This window comes from Eptatretus burgeri, chromosome 15, assembly GCF_056783735.1.
Source record: "Eptatretus burgeri isolate ZD-2024b chromosome 15, Ebu_testis_v1, whole genome shotgun sequence".
Taxonomy (NCBI): domain Eukaryota; kingdom Metazoa; phylum Chordata; class Myxini; order Myxiniformes; family Myxinidae; genus Eptatretus; species Eptatretus burgeri.
In genome coordinates, this window is record NC_140975.1 from 22,116,653 (window position 1) to 22,134,054 (window position 17,402).

The window sequence follows — 17,402 nt, forward strand, 5'->3', positions numbered from 1 at the left end:
CCCATCCACGAACTGGGCCCCAGGTCAATGACAGCCAACAGGGTAGGGATAGTGGCGTCATGGACTGAGGGCAGGTGCAGAGCAGATAAAAGGGGGGTACAGACCGTGGTGGCAAGTCGACGCTCCGGAGCCCGATGGAAAGCTGAGCGCGATCTCCTGGGGTTTTTCCACGACACTAGACGCACCCTACTCACGGTCTCTTACTACCAGCCACCACCCTAACCTGCCCTCCCCTCATACCAGCTCCTGCTTGGTGCATGAACTGTTTCCGACTTTTTCACTTGGGTCTTGCTGCATCCCATCAGGAGCAGCACTGGTATTTCAGTCTTGTCCATCTTCTGGTCGCCATTCTCTGGTGTGCATGAGGCCTTCAAGGAAATAGATAATTAAGGAGCTGCCGCTCATTTGTTGCTCAGAGCATGCACAGGGTTTATTTATCAATTATAAATCATTACATTGCTTCCATGTATTCCCACCCTTTGCCAGCATAATACACCATTATAAATAACTTGCTCTTGGAGTGATGTGAATTATATTGGCTAATTAAGTTCGTTAAAGGATCGATTTGGTTTTGTGGCGAATAGTGCCCCGCACAAAAACGGACTTGCATCCGAGCATTTTCCGCTCAGGTCGCTAACCTGGGTTGATCGGGCGCATGGTACCTATTCCGGGGAAGCGTTTCCAACTGGCTTGGGTGTCGACCTGAATGCAGTAAACAGGCCCGGGAACATACTCGGAGTGGCTGAGTCAGTTGGCTTCTGCGACCGCTTTGACGCTGTTCCGCAGGATTCAGGCCAGGCAACTGGGACGAGTCCGACCACTTTTGCAAAAATGTTACGGATCTGGAAACCATGTGCATACAACATACAGGTGTCCCAAAAGTCAGTTATCTCGTTAAGTATGTGTGCAGTCAGACCCCCTTCCTTTTGTCTAGTGGGAGAATCAAAGGCGTGCATTGCGATTTCTTTTAGTTAGGTGATTACATCTAACAAGCCATCTAACAACCATCCCATCTGCATGACTCCCTCGGCCCATCACGATCCACCACCAACCAGCTGCCTTCTCGCACCCTGACGTGCCAAGGCAAGATCTCGCGGTTCCGGTTTCTCGGCTCCCACAAACGTAACTCTTTCAGGACAACCTTTGCAACATTGATACTGTTGTTCGTCAAGTATGAAGAAGTGGAAGAGTGGCTGGGGTTTTCCAGCAGGGGCCGTTGCAGCATTGATACTGTTACTCATCAAGTATGAACCCACGTGGAAGAGTGGCTCGGGTTTCCTGGCAGGGGCCGAGGCCCCGCCCCGGAAGGGTGGGCCGTAGGACCCTGTCCAATCAAAGGCGGACAGCAAGGTGTGTTTCACCAAGGGCCACTCCCCATTGAGGGAGGTCGATAAATCCCTGAGCACTCTCTGAGAGCGGAGTTTGGTGGGTTTTTGCTGTCACGAAAGAGTTTTTGCTGTTACGAAGGTTGTTACGAAGGGGTGGTAACAGTGGTTGTTACGAGGGCTGTCATGAGGGTTGAGCAGAAGGTTGTCGAGGTGGCGAACGTGTCTCTTCTGGCCCTCTACAAGGAAGGAAAGAGTGACCCTGAGCCCCCTCTGTGGACCCTGGCCATTCACCACCCGAGCTCCGCCACGAACCTCGAGTCCCACACGTGCGACTGGAGACCAAACCAGCGACCATTGTCAGTTGCTGCAGCACAGAGTACCCCCTTTCTCTGACGGCCAGATACCCATCCGAACTCTGACCCCCAGCTTGTCTCTCTCCTCGGCTGCGAGGGTCCAATAAAGAACTCTGGGTTTCTTTTCATTTGTGTGTGTGTGTCTGCGTGTGGGCCCGTCTTTAAGTAGAACTGAATAAGTGTTTATGGATCATTGTAAATATTCCTTGCTTGCATATTCGCATTAAGTCTTGCTTTGTGTCTTCATTTACTGGAAATAAATCATCACAGAAATGTTCCCAGTCCATTTCTGTCCCTTCTTGCATTGGTCCAGCATGGTTCGGATCTGAGTTTAGGCGGGTTTTATTCCCGGTAATCGGACAATTGCAGCCGGGACGTCCTGGGCAGGCCCGCTCGACTGCATCCAAGCCGGAAAGGTAGGTGACAGATTGGTAGTCGGTAGGTGTAATTTTACCGCTGCCGGTATAGTGAATCCGGTTCGACCAGGCGTTCCGAGGGCGTGGATCCCTGGTAGTCGAGACCGCGTGGTTACTTAGGTTCATTGGATCTCGACAAAATAACCCTACGCCACGCGGTCGAGATATTGGCGTTCCACGGTCGGTTAAACGTCCTGCCGGCTCACGGAGTTATCTGAGCGATGGCCTACAATTCCGGGGAGTTTGGTGGGAGACGACGCAAGTTTTCCCCACCTCATGGTCGTTCTCGCCACCAGACCCCCGGCCCACAACAATACATTTATTTACAAGCAAAAGTACCTGTCCCCAGTGACAGGAAAAGTTTAAGTTAATCCATCAACTTAAATTATTTCATGGACTTTAAAAAGGTTAATTGGGTTACACTCTTGGTTTCACCCACAGCCAAAGCTCTGGGGTACTTGTACTGTCCACCATGAAATGGTGGTGTAACATTGGACAGTGGTGGTTGAATTTGTCTTAAAAGAGGGCAAAAATATGACCATTATAAATTGTGTTACTCTATGACACTATTAAATCTACTTTCATTCAGATGTTCATTTTGTTTTAAAATATTACTGGGAAGGACAATACAGCGATTGACTAGGTTGTATCTCGAAAAGTGCAATGAAAATGTAAAATAATTAATCAGTTGCTTTTCAAATGCAGCATGGGAAGCAGCTGCCTTAAACGGAGACAGACAGACAGACAGGCAGACAGTGTGTTTTTTTAAATGTTGAGCATCAAGGAAGGAAGCAACACGGACCATTTTAAAGTGTTTGGTATGACTGCCGTGGTTCAAACCACCGACCTCCCAGGCTCAAAGCGGACACTCTAACCATTGTCAGCGAGTCTGGTTAAAAGTTCATTCATACCAATATGGTTGTGCTGTTTCATTTATTGATACTCAGCATTTAGAGAATAGAGCACAGAAAAACCCAGTGGGTTGGCATCCCATGAGGAAAGGGAGGGTGGGGTGTGGTTGGGGCGGGGGGGGGGAGATAGATTTGTCCTTAATTACCCCTCTGCGGAGAGAGAAGCAACGATGTGAGATGCAAGATGACATTCAGTGTCCAGAGTGCCCCAGCAAGTTGTATCGCTCCCCTAAGGTGACTAGTACATTTGTCTGAAGTAGAGTCATGTGTTGTCTCTGTCTTTGTCTGCACATTTGTGCGTGATTTGTGTTACAGCTCCTCCGCAAGTCCGAGATGAAATCATGAACCATGTTCTTTCGAGAATGTTATATCTGCCGAAGTAGTTTCTATGGCTTGTGTTACAATCGAAGACAGGTCTCCACTCCCTCACAGTAACTTTTGGCCAAGGACATCGTGCGATCTTTAACGTTCACCAACTAATGTTGGCAGACGGGATGCCCAGTTTAACGTCCATCCGAGGGACGACACATTGATGAATCCAGCATCCCGTGAAAGTTTTATAGCTTGGCCAAAATTCGAACCCAGGCTAGACAGCATTGAGGTGAGTGTGCATACCCTTAGGTCTTCCTGGCAGCCCACGAGCCTCAATCAGTGTTAAAAAAAATCAACAACAATAACAACAAAAAAAGAACCAATATCATGTTATTCATTCCTTGATTCTGTTAAAAAGTAAACAATTATCAAGGCTTGGTTTTGAATCCATTGCGAAATGTCGAGCACAAGATGCCAAGCCCTAATCGAATATTCCCGTCGATACTGTATAGTAAAGGTGACTTTCAATCTGGGATCTGTCATTTGATTTGCCTTGTTTCACCCACGTGCCTTCAATGGGTGAAATCACTTGGAATCTCAAATTTTGTCAGTTCCAACGAGCATGCTTTTGCCATTCAAAATCTTGGCAAAAATGTTTCTTCATTTCCTCCATGATTTCATTTTAAAATTTGTTCACATTTCAGCTATCCTGGGGAGTTGACGGGGTGTACGGCTGCCATTCGCATGCAAATTGTAAGAAACGATTTTGCTTTCGAAATTGCCTCAATTGCTGTTATTTTCTTTATGCTATTATGCTGACAGCTTAATATACACAATTTCCCCAAGCAGTATAGAAAGGATTTGCTGGAGGAAGATAGGTTTCTGCTGAATCTTGAGTGTCTGTATACCATAAATGAAACTAAAATTGCTTTAAATAAAGCTGAGAGCACAAATCAATACTGAGTTTGGCTGCTTGTACCTGTTTTGCAGATGTGAGGAGGGTGGATGTACATGAGGTCAGCCTTTTTGTGTACACACAAATGTATATACATATATATGTTTCTATATATGGCCACTAAACCCTTAGATATCATGGGGGTTACATTCCTGCAAAATGCTGTGATATTTAAGGGTTTACTGTATATAAATATATTTGTTGTTTCGCTATGGAATGAAATCACGCGACGAAGCATCTGGCTAATTGTTACAATGTTCGTGTTTCTCAGGAAGAAGAAGATGGTGACGATGATGGAGCTGTGGGGTTTTCGGAAAGTACGTTTTTGGTACCTTGGATGCGCTGTAAGTCCAGTGACTTGAAGTTGGGTTTTCTTTTGCTTCGGATTTGATCGTTGTACCTGCAGCTTGTGGAATAGGTGAGTTGAGGAAAATTGGCTGATGAAGGAAGCTTACTTAACATGGTCTAAAGCTCGTGGAGGAGCTGTGTAACATCCTGATGTCGCTTTTAATTCCATAGTTTTATTTCCATAGTCCTTGAAGAGACATCCACCCCCCCCCCCCCACCCCTTCCATGGATTTCCATCCTGGACGTCAAGCAAGGAGGCAGCGTGAACGATTTTATGCCCAGCAGCCGAAGGTGCTGGAGGCATTGTGTCTTTGGGTTGTCTGTCCAGATCCTAACTGCATCCATACCCGCGTAGCAGACTTTCTGTACCGAAATAACTATTAAAGGGATTCCAACCAAACTTGGCTAAAGTATGAACACTGTAATACAAAGATGAACTGATTATATGTTGGGTTAAATAGGTCAAAGGTCATGTGCCCTTTGAAACTAATTTTGCAGGTTATAACTTGAGTTTTGAAGCATTCTACGTAGCTCTCTTTTCTCTCTTGTGCTTTCTATCATGTGACCTTTAATTGAAATCAAACGTGACAGTGGATTGACCTCTAATGAGGGTGGAGGCATCATCATTGATGCACTCTCGTCAAATTATATTTTTTCTCTTTGGTACGTCGACCATTTTCCCTAGTCTTTGGTATGGGAATCGTGCTGCCAACCTCACCAGATTCAGAGCAGATGCCCTAACCATTGTGATGTCTGGTCTAGTTAATAATTATTCATTATGTCATGCCAAGTATTTTGTAGTACTAGTTATACGTGCTCTCTTCAGGAGTTAAATACGGTGTCAGTCAATCACTTGTATTATGCTTGGTCTGGCATCATTTTCCCTCCCACCAGCTGGGAGGAGTCGATGGTTAAATTACTTGCTGTACACTATGTCACATATACAGGTGAAAATTGTAAGCTGGTTACTCACCCCATGGGGGAGGGGTTATCTTGTGCTCATGACCTGACCCGAGGTACCCTGAGCACGGATACACAATTTGAAGGGAATTGGCCAGGCTGTTTTTGATTCTATAAGGTTCAGACATGTACTCGTATACAGAGAATTGTTTAATTGTCCTGATTTATCGTGTTTTGCAAAAGAATCCCGGCCGAGTCATAGCAAAGGCTTTAAAATGGCACATGCTGCTTCCTTGCTTGGTGCTCAGCATTAAAAGATAGGGCATGGACAATACCCAGGGGTTGGCAACCATAGGGAGGAGGAAATTCCTCTTTGATTCCCCTGCTGAGCGTGGAAAGAAAAGCAGTCATAAAGATGATGTCCCTGTTACCCAGAGTGCTCTGTCTGGAAAGTGATGACATTTCCCTCAATCTCAGCTGTTGTGTTTGTGTGAAAGTCCAGTCTGGTGTTGTTTCATGTATCCATCGGCACGTGTGCGTGATTTGTGTCGCGGATCTTCCATGAGCCTTTGAGCCTGTTTAAAAAAAAAAAAAGAAAAAAGTTTTTGGTGAAAATCATTTTCCAACAAAGCATCAGAAACGTAAATTGAAAAATGTTTCTTTTCATTCACATAAAATGCCCTTCCCACCTTCCACCACCAACCATCCCCCCACCCCCACTCTTCTACTTTCCTCTTGTCCATTGCCTTCAGCCAAACGAACTGAGGCATTCGTAGTTTCGGGTTTTTCCTGTACGAGTTAGGTTCGTGGTTGAGCAAGGCTTAGCTGACAGCGGGGTCGTTTAGCAACATTTGTGCATAACCAGCACGGGGGGGGGGGGGAGGGAGAGGGAGGGAGAGAGAGAGAGAGAGAGAGAGATAGAGATAGATAGAGATAGATAGAGATAGATAGAGATAGATAGAGATAGATAGAGATAGATAGAGATAGATAGAGATAGATAGAGATAGATAGAGATAGATAGAGATAGAGAGAGATAGAGAGAGATAGAGAGAGATAGAGAGAGATATAGAGAGAGAGAGAGAGAGAGAAGGAGAGAGAAGGAGAGAGAGAGAGAGAGAGATATAGAGAGATATAGAGAGATATAGAGATATAGAGATATAGAGATATAAAGATATAGAGAAAGAGAGATATAGAGAGAGAGAGATATAGAGAGAGAGAGAGATATAGAGAGAGAGAGATATAGAGAGAGAGAGATATAGAGAGAGAGAGATATAGAGAGAGAGAGATATAGAGAGAGAGAGATATAGAGAGAGAGAGATATAGAGAGAGAGAGATATAGAGAGAGAGAGATAGAGATAGATTTAGGAAGCAATAGGGTTAGGTTAGGAGGGGTTAATGGGGGTAATAAAGATCATGGGCCAGGAAGGGAAGTGACATGAGGTGGTGGTGCACTGCCTGCTTGAAGCCCTGAAGTGAAAAGTGGGAAAGAATGGCCTCTGGAAGGCAGTCCCATAGATGGGTGAAGTGAAGAACAAAAGAGTTGAGGTGCGCAATCAGCCTAGATTTTGGAAGCTTTATCAGAAGGGAGTTACTGGAAGAACTCGGACAGACAACAGAAGAACTTGTTGGGGAGGACAAATAACAGAGGCAGAAATGTTGGAGAAGAGGCAGAAAAAAAACAAAGCGGAAACCACTGACCTGCTTGCGATGTGAAAGCAAGTATAGGCTGCATTGTGTTTCAGCCTGATCGTGGCAGATTCCACGAACGTTGACAGATTTAGATTCCACAGAATCCAGCAAAGACAATTGTGATTCTGGGGTGCGAGCCCACTGACAAAGGCCTTGTAGACTGAGTATGACTTGAATTTTCAAAGGAAGTATTTTGATTGATGGAGAATGTGCAGTTTGCAGCTGGCTTTCAAGGCCAGATTTGCTTTTTGGTCAGCTCAGGAAAGGCTGATGGCTGATGGTGACGCCAAGATGTTCAAGATCCTCTTCCAATGACCAACTATTAAAATTGATAGGTGAGCTCGTTTGACAATCCTTTTGGAGCGACCAAGTGAGACAATGAGATTTTCCAGGATTTAAGGAGATGTTCCATTTATCAGACCAATATCTAATCAATTCCCGATCGGCAGAGAGCGACGCAGGTGCATTCGACACAATGTCGAATGGAGGTAGTGTTCGACACAATGTGGAGTTGTTTGCAAAAAGGAAGAGAGGGTTTTCCAGAGCCTCAAGCCATTTCTGAGAGATGCCCAGAGTTGAGTGACTGGGATGGAATCCAAATTGATGGTCCGAGGTCAGATTGTTTGAACAGGAACGGCTTGACATCAGCAGCTATGATGGATTCCATGACTGCTTACAATTGAAAGTAAGCTCACTGGTCTATAGTTGATATAATGTTTTTGCACCCTTCTTGTAGGTGGAAATGATGTTTGCTGATTTCCAGGCTGATTGTAGACACCCATAGGAGAAGGGCAGACAAAAGGGAAGCATCATTGACAGAGCAAGATTTCATAGCATGGGCACTGATGCCATCTGAGCCTGTCACCGAAGCAGAGTTAAGGTCGGACAGAACTTCCTCTACCTTCTTGAGTGAGACTGATACAAAGTCAAGTCAACAGTGAGTACGAGGGGGTAAGATAAGGCCTGGGGGCAGAGCGGGATGGGTTCGGTACATGAGATTTGGAGGCAAACAGAGTTTAAACAAATTCTGCCATATCTCAGGCAGTCTGCAGTAATGCCGTTTTAGGTTTAAGGGACAAGCGTATACCTGAACCAGACTTGACAAGGCACCATCATAACTTGGAAGGAGACTGGTTTGGAGAGTTCAGCCTTGAGATTTACAAGATGATGTTTTCCTGGCTTTCCTCAGGATGGACACACTCTTAAAGGAAGCCTTATTTATTGAATCGAGTCTTGTTGTAAGCCTTACAGCATGAAAGAAAGTTACCTTCAGTAATGCTGGCTTTCCATGTGTGAAATCTATCTGCTTGACTACAACCACCTCCTAACAAGATCCAGTGTACCGGGGCCTAGTGGATGTATCGGAAAGCCGCCTGCAGGATGGGAGAAACTGATGCATGAGAGAAAGTAGGCATTTGTGAACGTATTCCCAGGCGGAATCAATATCAGCTGCTGTGGACATGGTGGTAAAATCCTTTTTTGAAATACCAAATTATAGTCCCTGCAAGTTGGCCTTTGTGAACATCATATCATATTCTGCATCGTCGAGGTTGCTCCCTTACAATAGCCAGAGAGATATGGGTCTTGACAAGAAAGTGGTCAGAAGAGCCAAGAAGGGCAGAGAATGAACAGGAGAGATTTGAAGGAAGTTGGTTATTGCCTGGTCCACGAGGGAGGATGTACCAGTTGTAGAATTCCGGGTCGAGAAGTTTACAGATTTACATGCATATTGTACTTTTCAAAACTTTTATGGAAGCCCTTCTCCTGTTTGGAATATTGTTTCCATACACCAAATGCTTATGGGAAGTTCATCAGCCTGACCTTTGGATCCCTTTATAATGTGATGCAGTGCAACTTCCTTTCAGGGTTCTGGTCTAGTAAATATCAGCTTTTCCATGCTATTTATTTTCTTTCATCTACGGTGTGTGTGTGTGTGTGTGTGTGTGTGTGTGTGTGTGTGTGTGTGTGTGTGTGTGTGTGTGTGTGTGTGTGTGTGTGTGTGTGTTTTTTTTTTTTGTTTTGTTTTTTTTACACCCCTTCACCACCCTATTACTGGTGTTCCTTGAATGAAGGCTGATGGTGATTTTTCTTTGATAGACTGACAGAGGAGGCAGAACAGAACAGCAGATATGCAGACTCAATGAACACACAATGAGCCCAAGTCATGACCCCGCGCACGCAAACCGAAAAGTGGGGTGAAACAATTGGTTCACTATGTTCTAGGTACTATTTGATTTCAATTAAATGTTAAATTTTGAACACTGCAAAACACAAATCACCTTCATGGCACTTTCAAAATCCCAATTTAGCAGGTCTTGGACAAAATATTTCACCATTTTACATCAAATCGACTCATCAAATTTGTCTCTCTTTCTCTCTTGGGGAATATCGAGATGCAAGCAAAGTCGTGGCTCGTATGAAATATAGATCGTGTCCGGAAATGCAAAGCAAGAGTTGAAAAGACCCTTCCCATGTCCTTTTTTTTTTCTGAAGGACTGCGTGGGGTAAGATGTTCTTTGAACTGTAGTTGTAGATGTTCTAGTTGTAAATGCAGAAACTCTTTAGAAACATCCCATTCCTCTTTATTTCACATTGGATTTTTATTTCTTCGTATGCAGCCGATGGCTGCTTGGCTGCATCATTTTCTGTGGTTGCAGCTGTGCCGCTGATGCAGTGTCCTGTTACTGGTAAGATGGTACTCATTTTGCCTACCTCGGAAGGATGACGGGCTGAGTCAACCCATCTGGTGTTAATTCAACGTCATGACAGGAGCTTGAACTCAAGACCTTAAGATCTTAAGCCAGCCACCTTAATCATAAAGCTAACACCAGGCTTTCACATTGGATTGTTATGCCAGTCTTTGTGTCTCGTTGTATTGCTTTCTTTGATGTTTGTGTTACTAAAATTGGCACTTTCCTTTGACACATTACTGCCGAATGGAAACAGTCTGAAATATAACAATTCTATTGAAGTTAAGGTGTTCCTCGATCATAAGCTGACTTAAATTTTTTTTAAAATATATATACATCGTCGAGGCTCATATATAAGAGCTAACACGTAGAACGTATAACAAGAGGGGCAGGAGAGGGAAGCACAAAACAGTGCGGAACAGACACGGGATCTGTGGAAGGGGGAGTGATGGGGTGGGGTACACGGGGTAAACAAGATGGACACTACAGGGACTTTCAGGAAGGGAAGCAGAGAGTTTGAAAGAGGTGCGTTTGGGGTGGATTCACGGGGGTTGAAAAGATCATGGTTTTGGACGGGGGAAGATATGAGATGCTGGTGAACAGCTAAGAGATGGTGGAAGAAAAAAGATTTGAATACCTGGAGGGAAGAGTGGGATTGAAAAAATTTCATTTGTATTTGTAGATTTGTAGATGGAAGGACAGAAATGAGCCAATTGCTGAACCCCACTTTTCACTTTGCGCACATGGAGTAATTCCAATATGTGATGTACCTCAACTAATGCAAGCACAGTTTTGACCTTGGAGAATTTTAAACGATTGCAGGCAATTTTAAATGTCTTTTGCAAAGAGCTCAGCAGGAAAATGTAAATGGAGGTGGGAGGGGGGATAAATATTGTCCTTGTGTTTGAAATGCTGAAGGAAATGCAAAAACGCTCGAATCGACCTGTTCTTTCCTTGCCTCATGTTACAAGCAGCAAATGACTTGTGTTTCGGTAAGGTCATGGTTTAACTCGTTGCAGTAATTCAGGTAGTGTATGTTACGAGGCAAAGCCTTTTATTCGCTGGCTTTGCAGTATTGATGATGGAGATGTATTTACCCATCTGCAGTTTATTTTGGTGATGGAAGATTATAATTATCAATGGTGTTGTGACTTTGGAAAGTTTTCTTGTTGTTGGAAATGTTTGAAAGTACCGTGTTACGTTTACGTCTGCTGTCTTAAAGTATATAATAGATTGCGTCCTTTAACATCCTTGAAAAATTTGTGCTTGCAGTCTTTGATTTGCACCAAGTGTGAAGTTGCAGATCTTTTATGCATTTAATTTATTGGTTCTTTTACTTTTGGATTGTAAGATGGACTTTTGCCAGGTTGTTCTTTCTCTGCATTGTACTTTTTATGGTCATGGAAATTATTAATGAATCGTCTGAAAGGAGATGGATTCCGAAATTATGGACAAGATATTGCACTTTGAACTTTCCCATTATTTTCACATTTCCTTTTTGCTTTCATTTGCTGCTTCAGAGCATGGATTGGTAAGACTGTACATACATATTGTATGTGGGTGGTCTAAAGTTATTGCCATAATTTAGGGCTGGCAGGATGGCCGAGAGGTACGCACACTCGTCTCCAAGCTGTCTTGCCTGGGTTGGAATCCCGACCCAGCTATAAACTGCCATCCTCATGTTTAATAGGCAGGGTGATTCATCAAGACGTTAAGCTGAGCATCTCATCTGCTGACATTTGTTGGTAGACATTAAAGATCCGACGGTGTCCTTCGTGAAAAGTTGGCAAATTATCGCCGGCACCCTGAACAAATTACAAATTCCTGCTCTGGACTTCTGCTCAGAAGGTCAAACTTCAACACCTTGTCTGGGAAATTGCTTTGGCAGCAGCAATGCTACCAAAGTAATTTCCTTTGGCAAAGAAATGACATTGCTGGCAGAACAGATGATTGTAAACTCTCTTGTTTCAGAATGGAACATCAGATCAGATTGATGCTTTTGACCTTTCTATAGATTGGGTGCTGAGTGCTTATGACTTGACTTGACCAACCAATTTGGCCCACTGCAAGACAAAGGCCTCCTTCAACATGTTTCATTCTGTTCTATGCAATGCAATTGGAGGCCATTGTATGCCAGTAAATTTTTTGATTTATTCTCTCCATTTTGATCTTTGGTCGACTTCTGCTTCTTCAAAGGCCTTCTCGAGGTTGCTAGTTTGTAATTATTGTTGTTCACCGTTCCTCTTTCCTCGTGTCCATCCCAGTTCCATTTCAGTTTGTTTCCTGTCAATAGAATGTGAAGATTTTTTTTTGATTTTTTTTCTGTCTGATCTATTAGTTTCTCTTCTTGTTCCTATTGGTTAAGCCAAGGAAGCAGATCATCTTTCCACGGCTCTTTGCGTGGTGATTAATTTTGGCTCGGCCATCTTCTTCATTGGAGACCAACATTCACCTTCATATGTCGTATGTCATTGCTGGGAGAACAGACCCGCATTGGAAGCTTTCTTTTATTTATTTTTTCGATCCAATTGCCTCGGCAATTTGTTTTTCATTATAATAATTTTCCAAATGCTGCCCATCATGCTCTTGCTTGTCTTCACCTCAAATTGATCCATATTCATTTGTACTGAATGGATGCAATTTCTGGTTGCCTCCTCCACCAAAGGTGGATGGAGGTTATGTTTTCGCTCTTTGTCTGTCTGACTGTCTGTCTGTCTGTGAACATGATATCTCAAAAAGTTCTGGATGGATTCGGACGAAACTTGGTGAATGAGTTGGGGAGGTGACAAGAACAAGCCGATTAGATTTTGGTTTAAGTACGAATCCAGATCCGGCCTATCATTGGGATACAAAACATAAACTGCTCAGGCTCGTGGAGGGATGCGCTCTACAGAGTGTCGTTCCAGTTTCTTCTGTCTTGCACTGATCAATTGGAATCTCTTCCTTTTTTTTGTCATAGCAGTTGAACATTAATTTTGGCTGAGTGCTTATGATTTGATTTAATTTCAACAGATATGTAATCGGATTGCTTGTTTTCAGATGTTTCCAGAAAGCATAACCTTTCTTTCCCTTCTACTTTGTTGTTGTTTGGAAGAAGGTTTTTTTAATGTCTTATTTGTATACACACTCGAGGCTTGTGGAAGAGCTAGCACATTGAACAGATCAGGACAAAAGCAACAGCAGAGAGACGGAGGTAACGCCAACAGCAGGACTGAATGCCAAGATAGAGGGAGACTTGGCCAAACAACGGGTGTAGGGAACCATCCCTGCTATGGTGGTAGGTACGGAGGAATGGGAGGCAGGAACAGACAAGGTGGATACAGGATGAGGAAAATGGGAATTTGAAAGGAAAGGAAAGGCTTGGGGTGGGTTAGCGGGGGTAGAAAAGATCACAGTTTTGGATTGGGGATGATCTGAAATGGTGGTGAATAACTATCTTGAAGACCTGGAGGGAAGAATGAGACTGAAGAGGATGCGGAAGTTGGTTCCACAGGCAGAAAAAATGAGGATCAAATGAGTGGAGGTGAGCAGTGATCCTGGATTTAGGTAGTTTCACCAGAAGTTGGTTGATGGTGGACCATGTGAGCCCTGCAGAAACCGAAGGGTTGGGGGTGTGTGGGGGTTGGGGGGGGGGAACCAAACGGAGAAAAAGCAGAGGGTGCAAGACCAGAAAGGAGATGGGAGAAGACAGAGAGAAACACTGACCTGTCTGCAATGGTGAAGTGATAGGCCCATGAACTTGGCCTCATCGCAGGAGATTCCAATAATCTTAAAGGTCTTGGTTTTCATGGCGTCAAGTTGAGCAAGATGTGAGCAGGTGAGGCAGCCCAGATCAGAGAGCAGTACTCCGTCAAGCTGCAGATGATGGCCTTGTAGGTATATAGGAGTTCAGGTCTGCCAAGGAAGGACTTTTTGTAGGACGGAAGATGCCAAGTCGGCAGCTTACTTTGGAGGCCAACTTTGAAATGTGGTTTTCCCAAGAAAGATCTTTCTTTCCCAAGAAAGATCCCAAGAAAGAACTGATTAGATATTGGGTTGAAAAGGTCAAAGGCCTTTTAGGTCACGTGACCTTCAATTGAAAATCGTTGTAACTGCAATAACTTGTGAACCACTGAAGAATTGCAACCAAACTCGGCACAACTATGGATTGTAACACAAGGATGAACAACCAAATCAATTTTGTGAGCAATGGGTCAATGGTCATGTTCCCATTGAGAATGATTGTGCAGACCCTAACTTGAGTTTGAAGCATTTTAATACTATTGTTTGGTTCTAAACGAACAACCTGTGAAAAGTCCTGGTTATTATAGGTCTTGGTCAAACCAAAGTCTTGTCCCCATGCTTTGTGAAAAATAACAGGGAGATATTGTAATCGTTTGTCTCTGGCTCTGGCTCTGTCTCTGTCTCTGTCTCTGTGTCTGTCTCCGTCCGCCCGTCATGCTATCTCCTAAACAGTTGGGCAGAAATTCACCAAATTTGCTACTTATGGATCAACGCATGGCACAAAGGTGCAAGAGCGCTATTATTTTGGGGTCCTGCCTCCTGGGTGGGATCAAAAGGTCAAATACCAATAAATGCAATGACAGGCACATTTTAAAACTTTTTTTCAATGAAACTTTGTATATGCAATCAATATTGGAGGACACATAAAGTATGTAACGATTTTTTTGGATTTGACCTTCATTCCATGCCCGAAGGGGTCAAACTTGGGGTCAAAACAGGAGTTTTTTTATTTTTTTTTTAAACTCGAAATTGGTTATTGGGTCTTTCCTGGTGGAACCTTTTGCCATCTTTCAACTTTGCTATATTTGGGAAGCGTGCGCATTTGCGATGATGCACCATCAAATTCACTCCAGTTTAGTTTAAGATGAACAAGCTTGCAGAATATCCAAATCACAATCGGTGAAGATGTTAAGTGTTGACAAACAATTTGTAAGGAACAGTGGAAAATGGGAGTGCAAATGAACTGTATTGGTTCGACTATAGAAACAAAATCCTGGTTATGTATGTTCAATGATGTGAGGTGTCTGTGAAACTCGGAAGATTCTCGACAGGTGACACAACAGAACACACTTTGTCGGTGTTCTGTTGTGGCCTGATCAAGTTTACATCGAACAGGGGCTGGCAGGTTTGCCTAGTGGTATGTGCAGTTGCCTTCATATTGTCTAGCGTGGGTTCGGATCTTGACCCGGCTATAAACTGCCATCTTGGTGTTCCACAGGCAGGGCAAGGCGTCAATGTGGGCGTCGTCCATCGGATGGACATTAAGCCTGAGAACCCCTCTGCCGGCACCCATCGTTGGTGAACATAAAAGATCCCACGGAATATTTTGCGAACAGAAGGCGAGTTATCGTGTGCACCCTGAACAAATTACAAATTCCCGCACCTTCATTCGAGTATCCCGCGTCGGGAGTGGCGACCTGTCCCTGGATCATTTCTAGCCTGGAAACTTTTCTCGACTCGTGATGTGGAATGTATGGGCCTCTCATGATGATGATGATGATGATTATTATTATTATAATAATTATTATTATTATTATTATTATTATTACAAGGAATGAACGAATTATGTTAAGGTTTGGGGACACAGGTTTGGGGGTTTGGGGGTTTGGCTGCCACGGGCACAACATGGGGCGAGGGCGCAGACAAAGCGTTATGAAGGTAATTTCAATAACCAAGTTTAGTAATTCATGTAATTCAATAAGTCACAATTAATCAAGAACCATGTGTGGTCATCCACGTCCTGGATGCATTTGATAAATCTAACAATGGTCTACATAGAACACACTCCCTCTAACCTGATTGAGTTCTCAGCTGTTACTCACATTTTTGAGGCAAAAACAAGTGTCGCTTTATGCCTGATGTCGGGAATTTTTTTGTTATTGTCTTCCATATGCCTGTCTGTGCGGGATGACCTTATTTTGCTCTTGCTGTCCATTTGCTAAAAGGAAATGTTCACATTTGTCGCAGCAATTTCAGATTTGGAACGTCTTCTTGCCAAGTTCATTTTTGGCATGTTCAGTGCACCTAATTAAAAGGCCCCTGCAGCTTATTTTCTCTGAGTTGTGTTAATGGTAATGCTAAATGAGAGTGATAAGTTAGTTTTGAGTGAGCAAAAGTACTAATCATTTCTCGGTCCCATGAGCCAGGATTTTTTTTGATTTTTCCTTTTTAACTTCGAACGGTATTACACGGAAAGCCATGCACTTTTCAGCTTGCCCAGATTGCCCTTTCAGCTTTCAGCCTTGCCCTTTCAGCTTGCCTTGCCCTTTCAGCTTTCAGCTTTCAGCTGTGCTTCAGTCGCAGAACTGCAACGAAAGGGGGACGCAGGTGCAAACCTGGTCCCAGGTGCTGACAACTACGCTACGCCGCTGGCTGCAAGCATTGATTGTTGAATGGCAGTAAATCTTCATCATCATCACTATGCCCAATGCAGAGCATTGGTGCTGCCGAAGTAGTTACAAAGCTACACTCCTGGTCGGGTCACCGCTCTGATTCAGTAAGTCAGGGCAGGAATTGGTAATTTGTTCAGGGAGCCGACGAAAACTCGCCCACACTTCATGAAGGACACCGTGGGATCTTCAACGTCCACCAATTAATACAAGCAGATGGAACACCCTGTCTGTTATGAATGAATCACCCTGTCTGTTAAACACCGGGATGACAGTTTATAGCTGGATCGACATTCAGAAACTTATACACCTTTTTAAAGTTTTATTTTGCTTTCGAGGAAATTTTTATTGATTGGTGAGGAGATAATAGCACAATTTCCCAGAAAATGTGTGCTGTTATTCTTCTGCCCCAATTGAATTATTTGACCATATGCTTCTTTAGGCAGTCACCTCTCTGGCTGTTATTAGAGAACCAGCTCTGTGCCAACGAGTCTGGCATATCACTCAGGCTGACTGGCAGGGTCTACAAGCAGCCATCAAACTTCTAGACTGGTCTCCCATTTCTACTCTCACCAACATCAATTCATCCTGGGAATTTTTACAAAGAAATTTTCTCTCTCTCTCTCTCTCTCTCTCTCTCTCTCTCTCTCTCTCTCTCTCTCTCTCTCTCTCTCTCTCTCTCTCTCTCTCTCTCTCTCTCTCTGTCTGTCTGTCTGTCTGTCTGTCTGTCTCTCTGTCTCTATCTGTCTCTCTCTCTCTTTTATCCCATCTCGTTTTCAGTTGTCCTACCCTTCCTCCCACCAATTGTATACCGAAACTTGTGGCGATGCTATTGTCCTGAAACAACTTGCCTTCGCCTCATGGAAGGCAAATCCAACTGAAGGCAATCTCAGTTCTTTCCACAAAGCTTGGAACAAGTGTGTATCTACTCGAAGGAGAGCCAGGAAGCAACATCTTTCTCATTTCAAGTCTGAACTCTCAAACCCGTCTCCCTCCTCCAAATTCTGGTGGTGTCTAGTTAAATTTGTTTCTGATATGTTCTCTCTCCATCCCTCCCTTTCCCCAAATGGCTGCGCAGCTGACACTCACTGCACACAAAAACACTGAA

The 17,402-nt window shown here is 43.8% G+C and overlaps 1 protein-coding gene across 7 annotated transcripts in view; it reads left to right on the plus strand.

The window, feature by feature from the left end:
- Positions 1 to 17,402, plus strand: part of SIRT2 (sirtuin 2) — a 114,529-nt gene that overhangs the window by 44,069 nt on the left and 53,058 nt on the right. Inside the window, exons 2-4 of one of the 7 annotated variants that reach the window (XM_085856935.1) lie at positions 4,025 to 4,073; positions 4,311 to 4,336; positions 4,547 to 4,619. In XM_085856935.1, the coding sequence (XP_085713061.1) occupies positions 4,613 to 4,619 (7 nt within the window). In that variant the 5' untranslated portion in view covers positions 4,025 to 4,073; positions 4,311 to 4,336; positions 4,547 to 4,612. Of the gene's footprint in view, positions 1 to 4,024; positions 4,074 to 4,310; positions 4,337 to 4,546; positions 4,694 to 17,402 lie in introns of all 7 variants that reach the window. The other 6 variants (XM_085856937.1, XM_085856939.1, XM_085856933.1 and 3 more) reach the window with 6 other exon arrangements.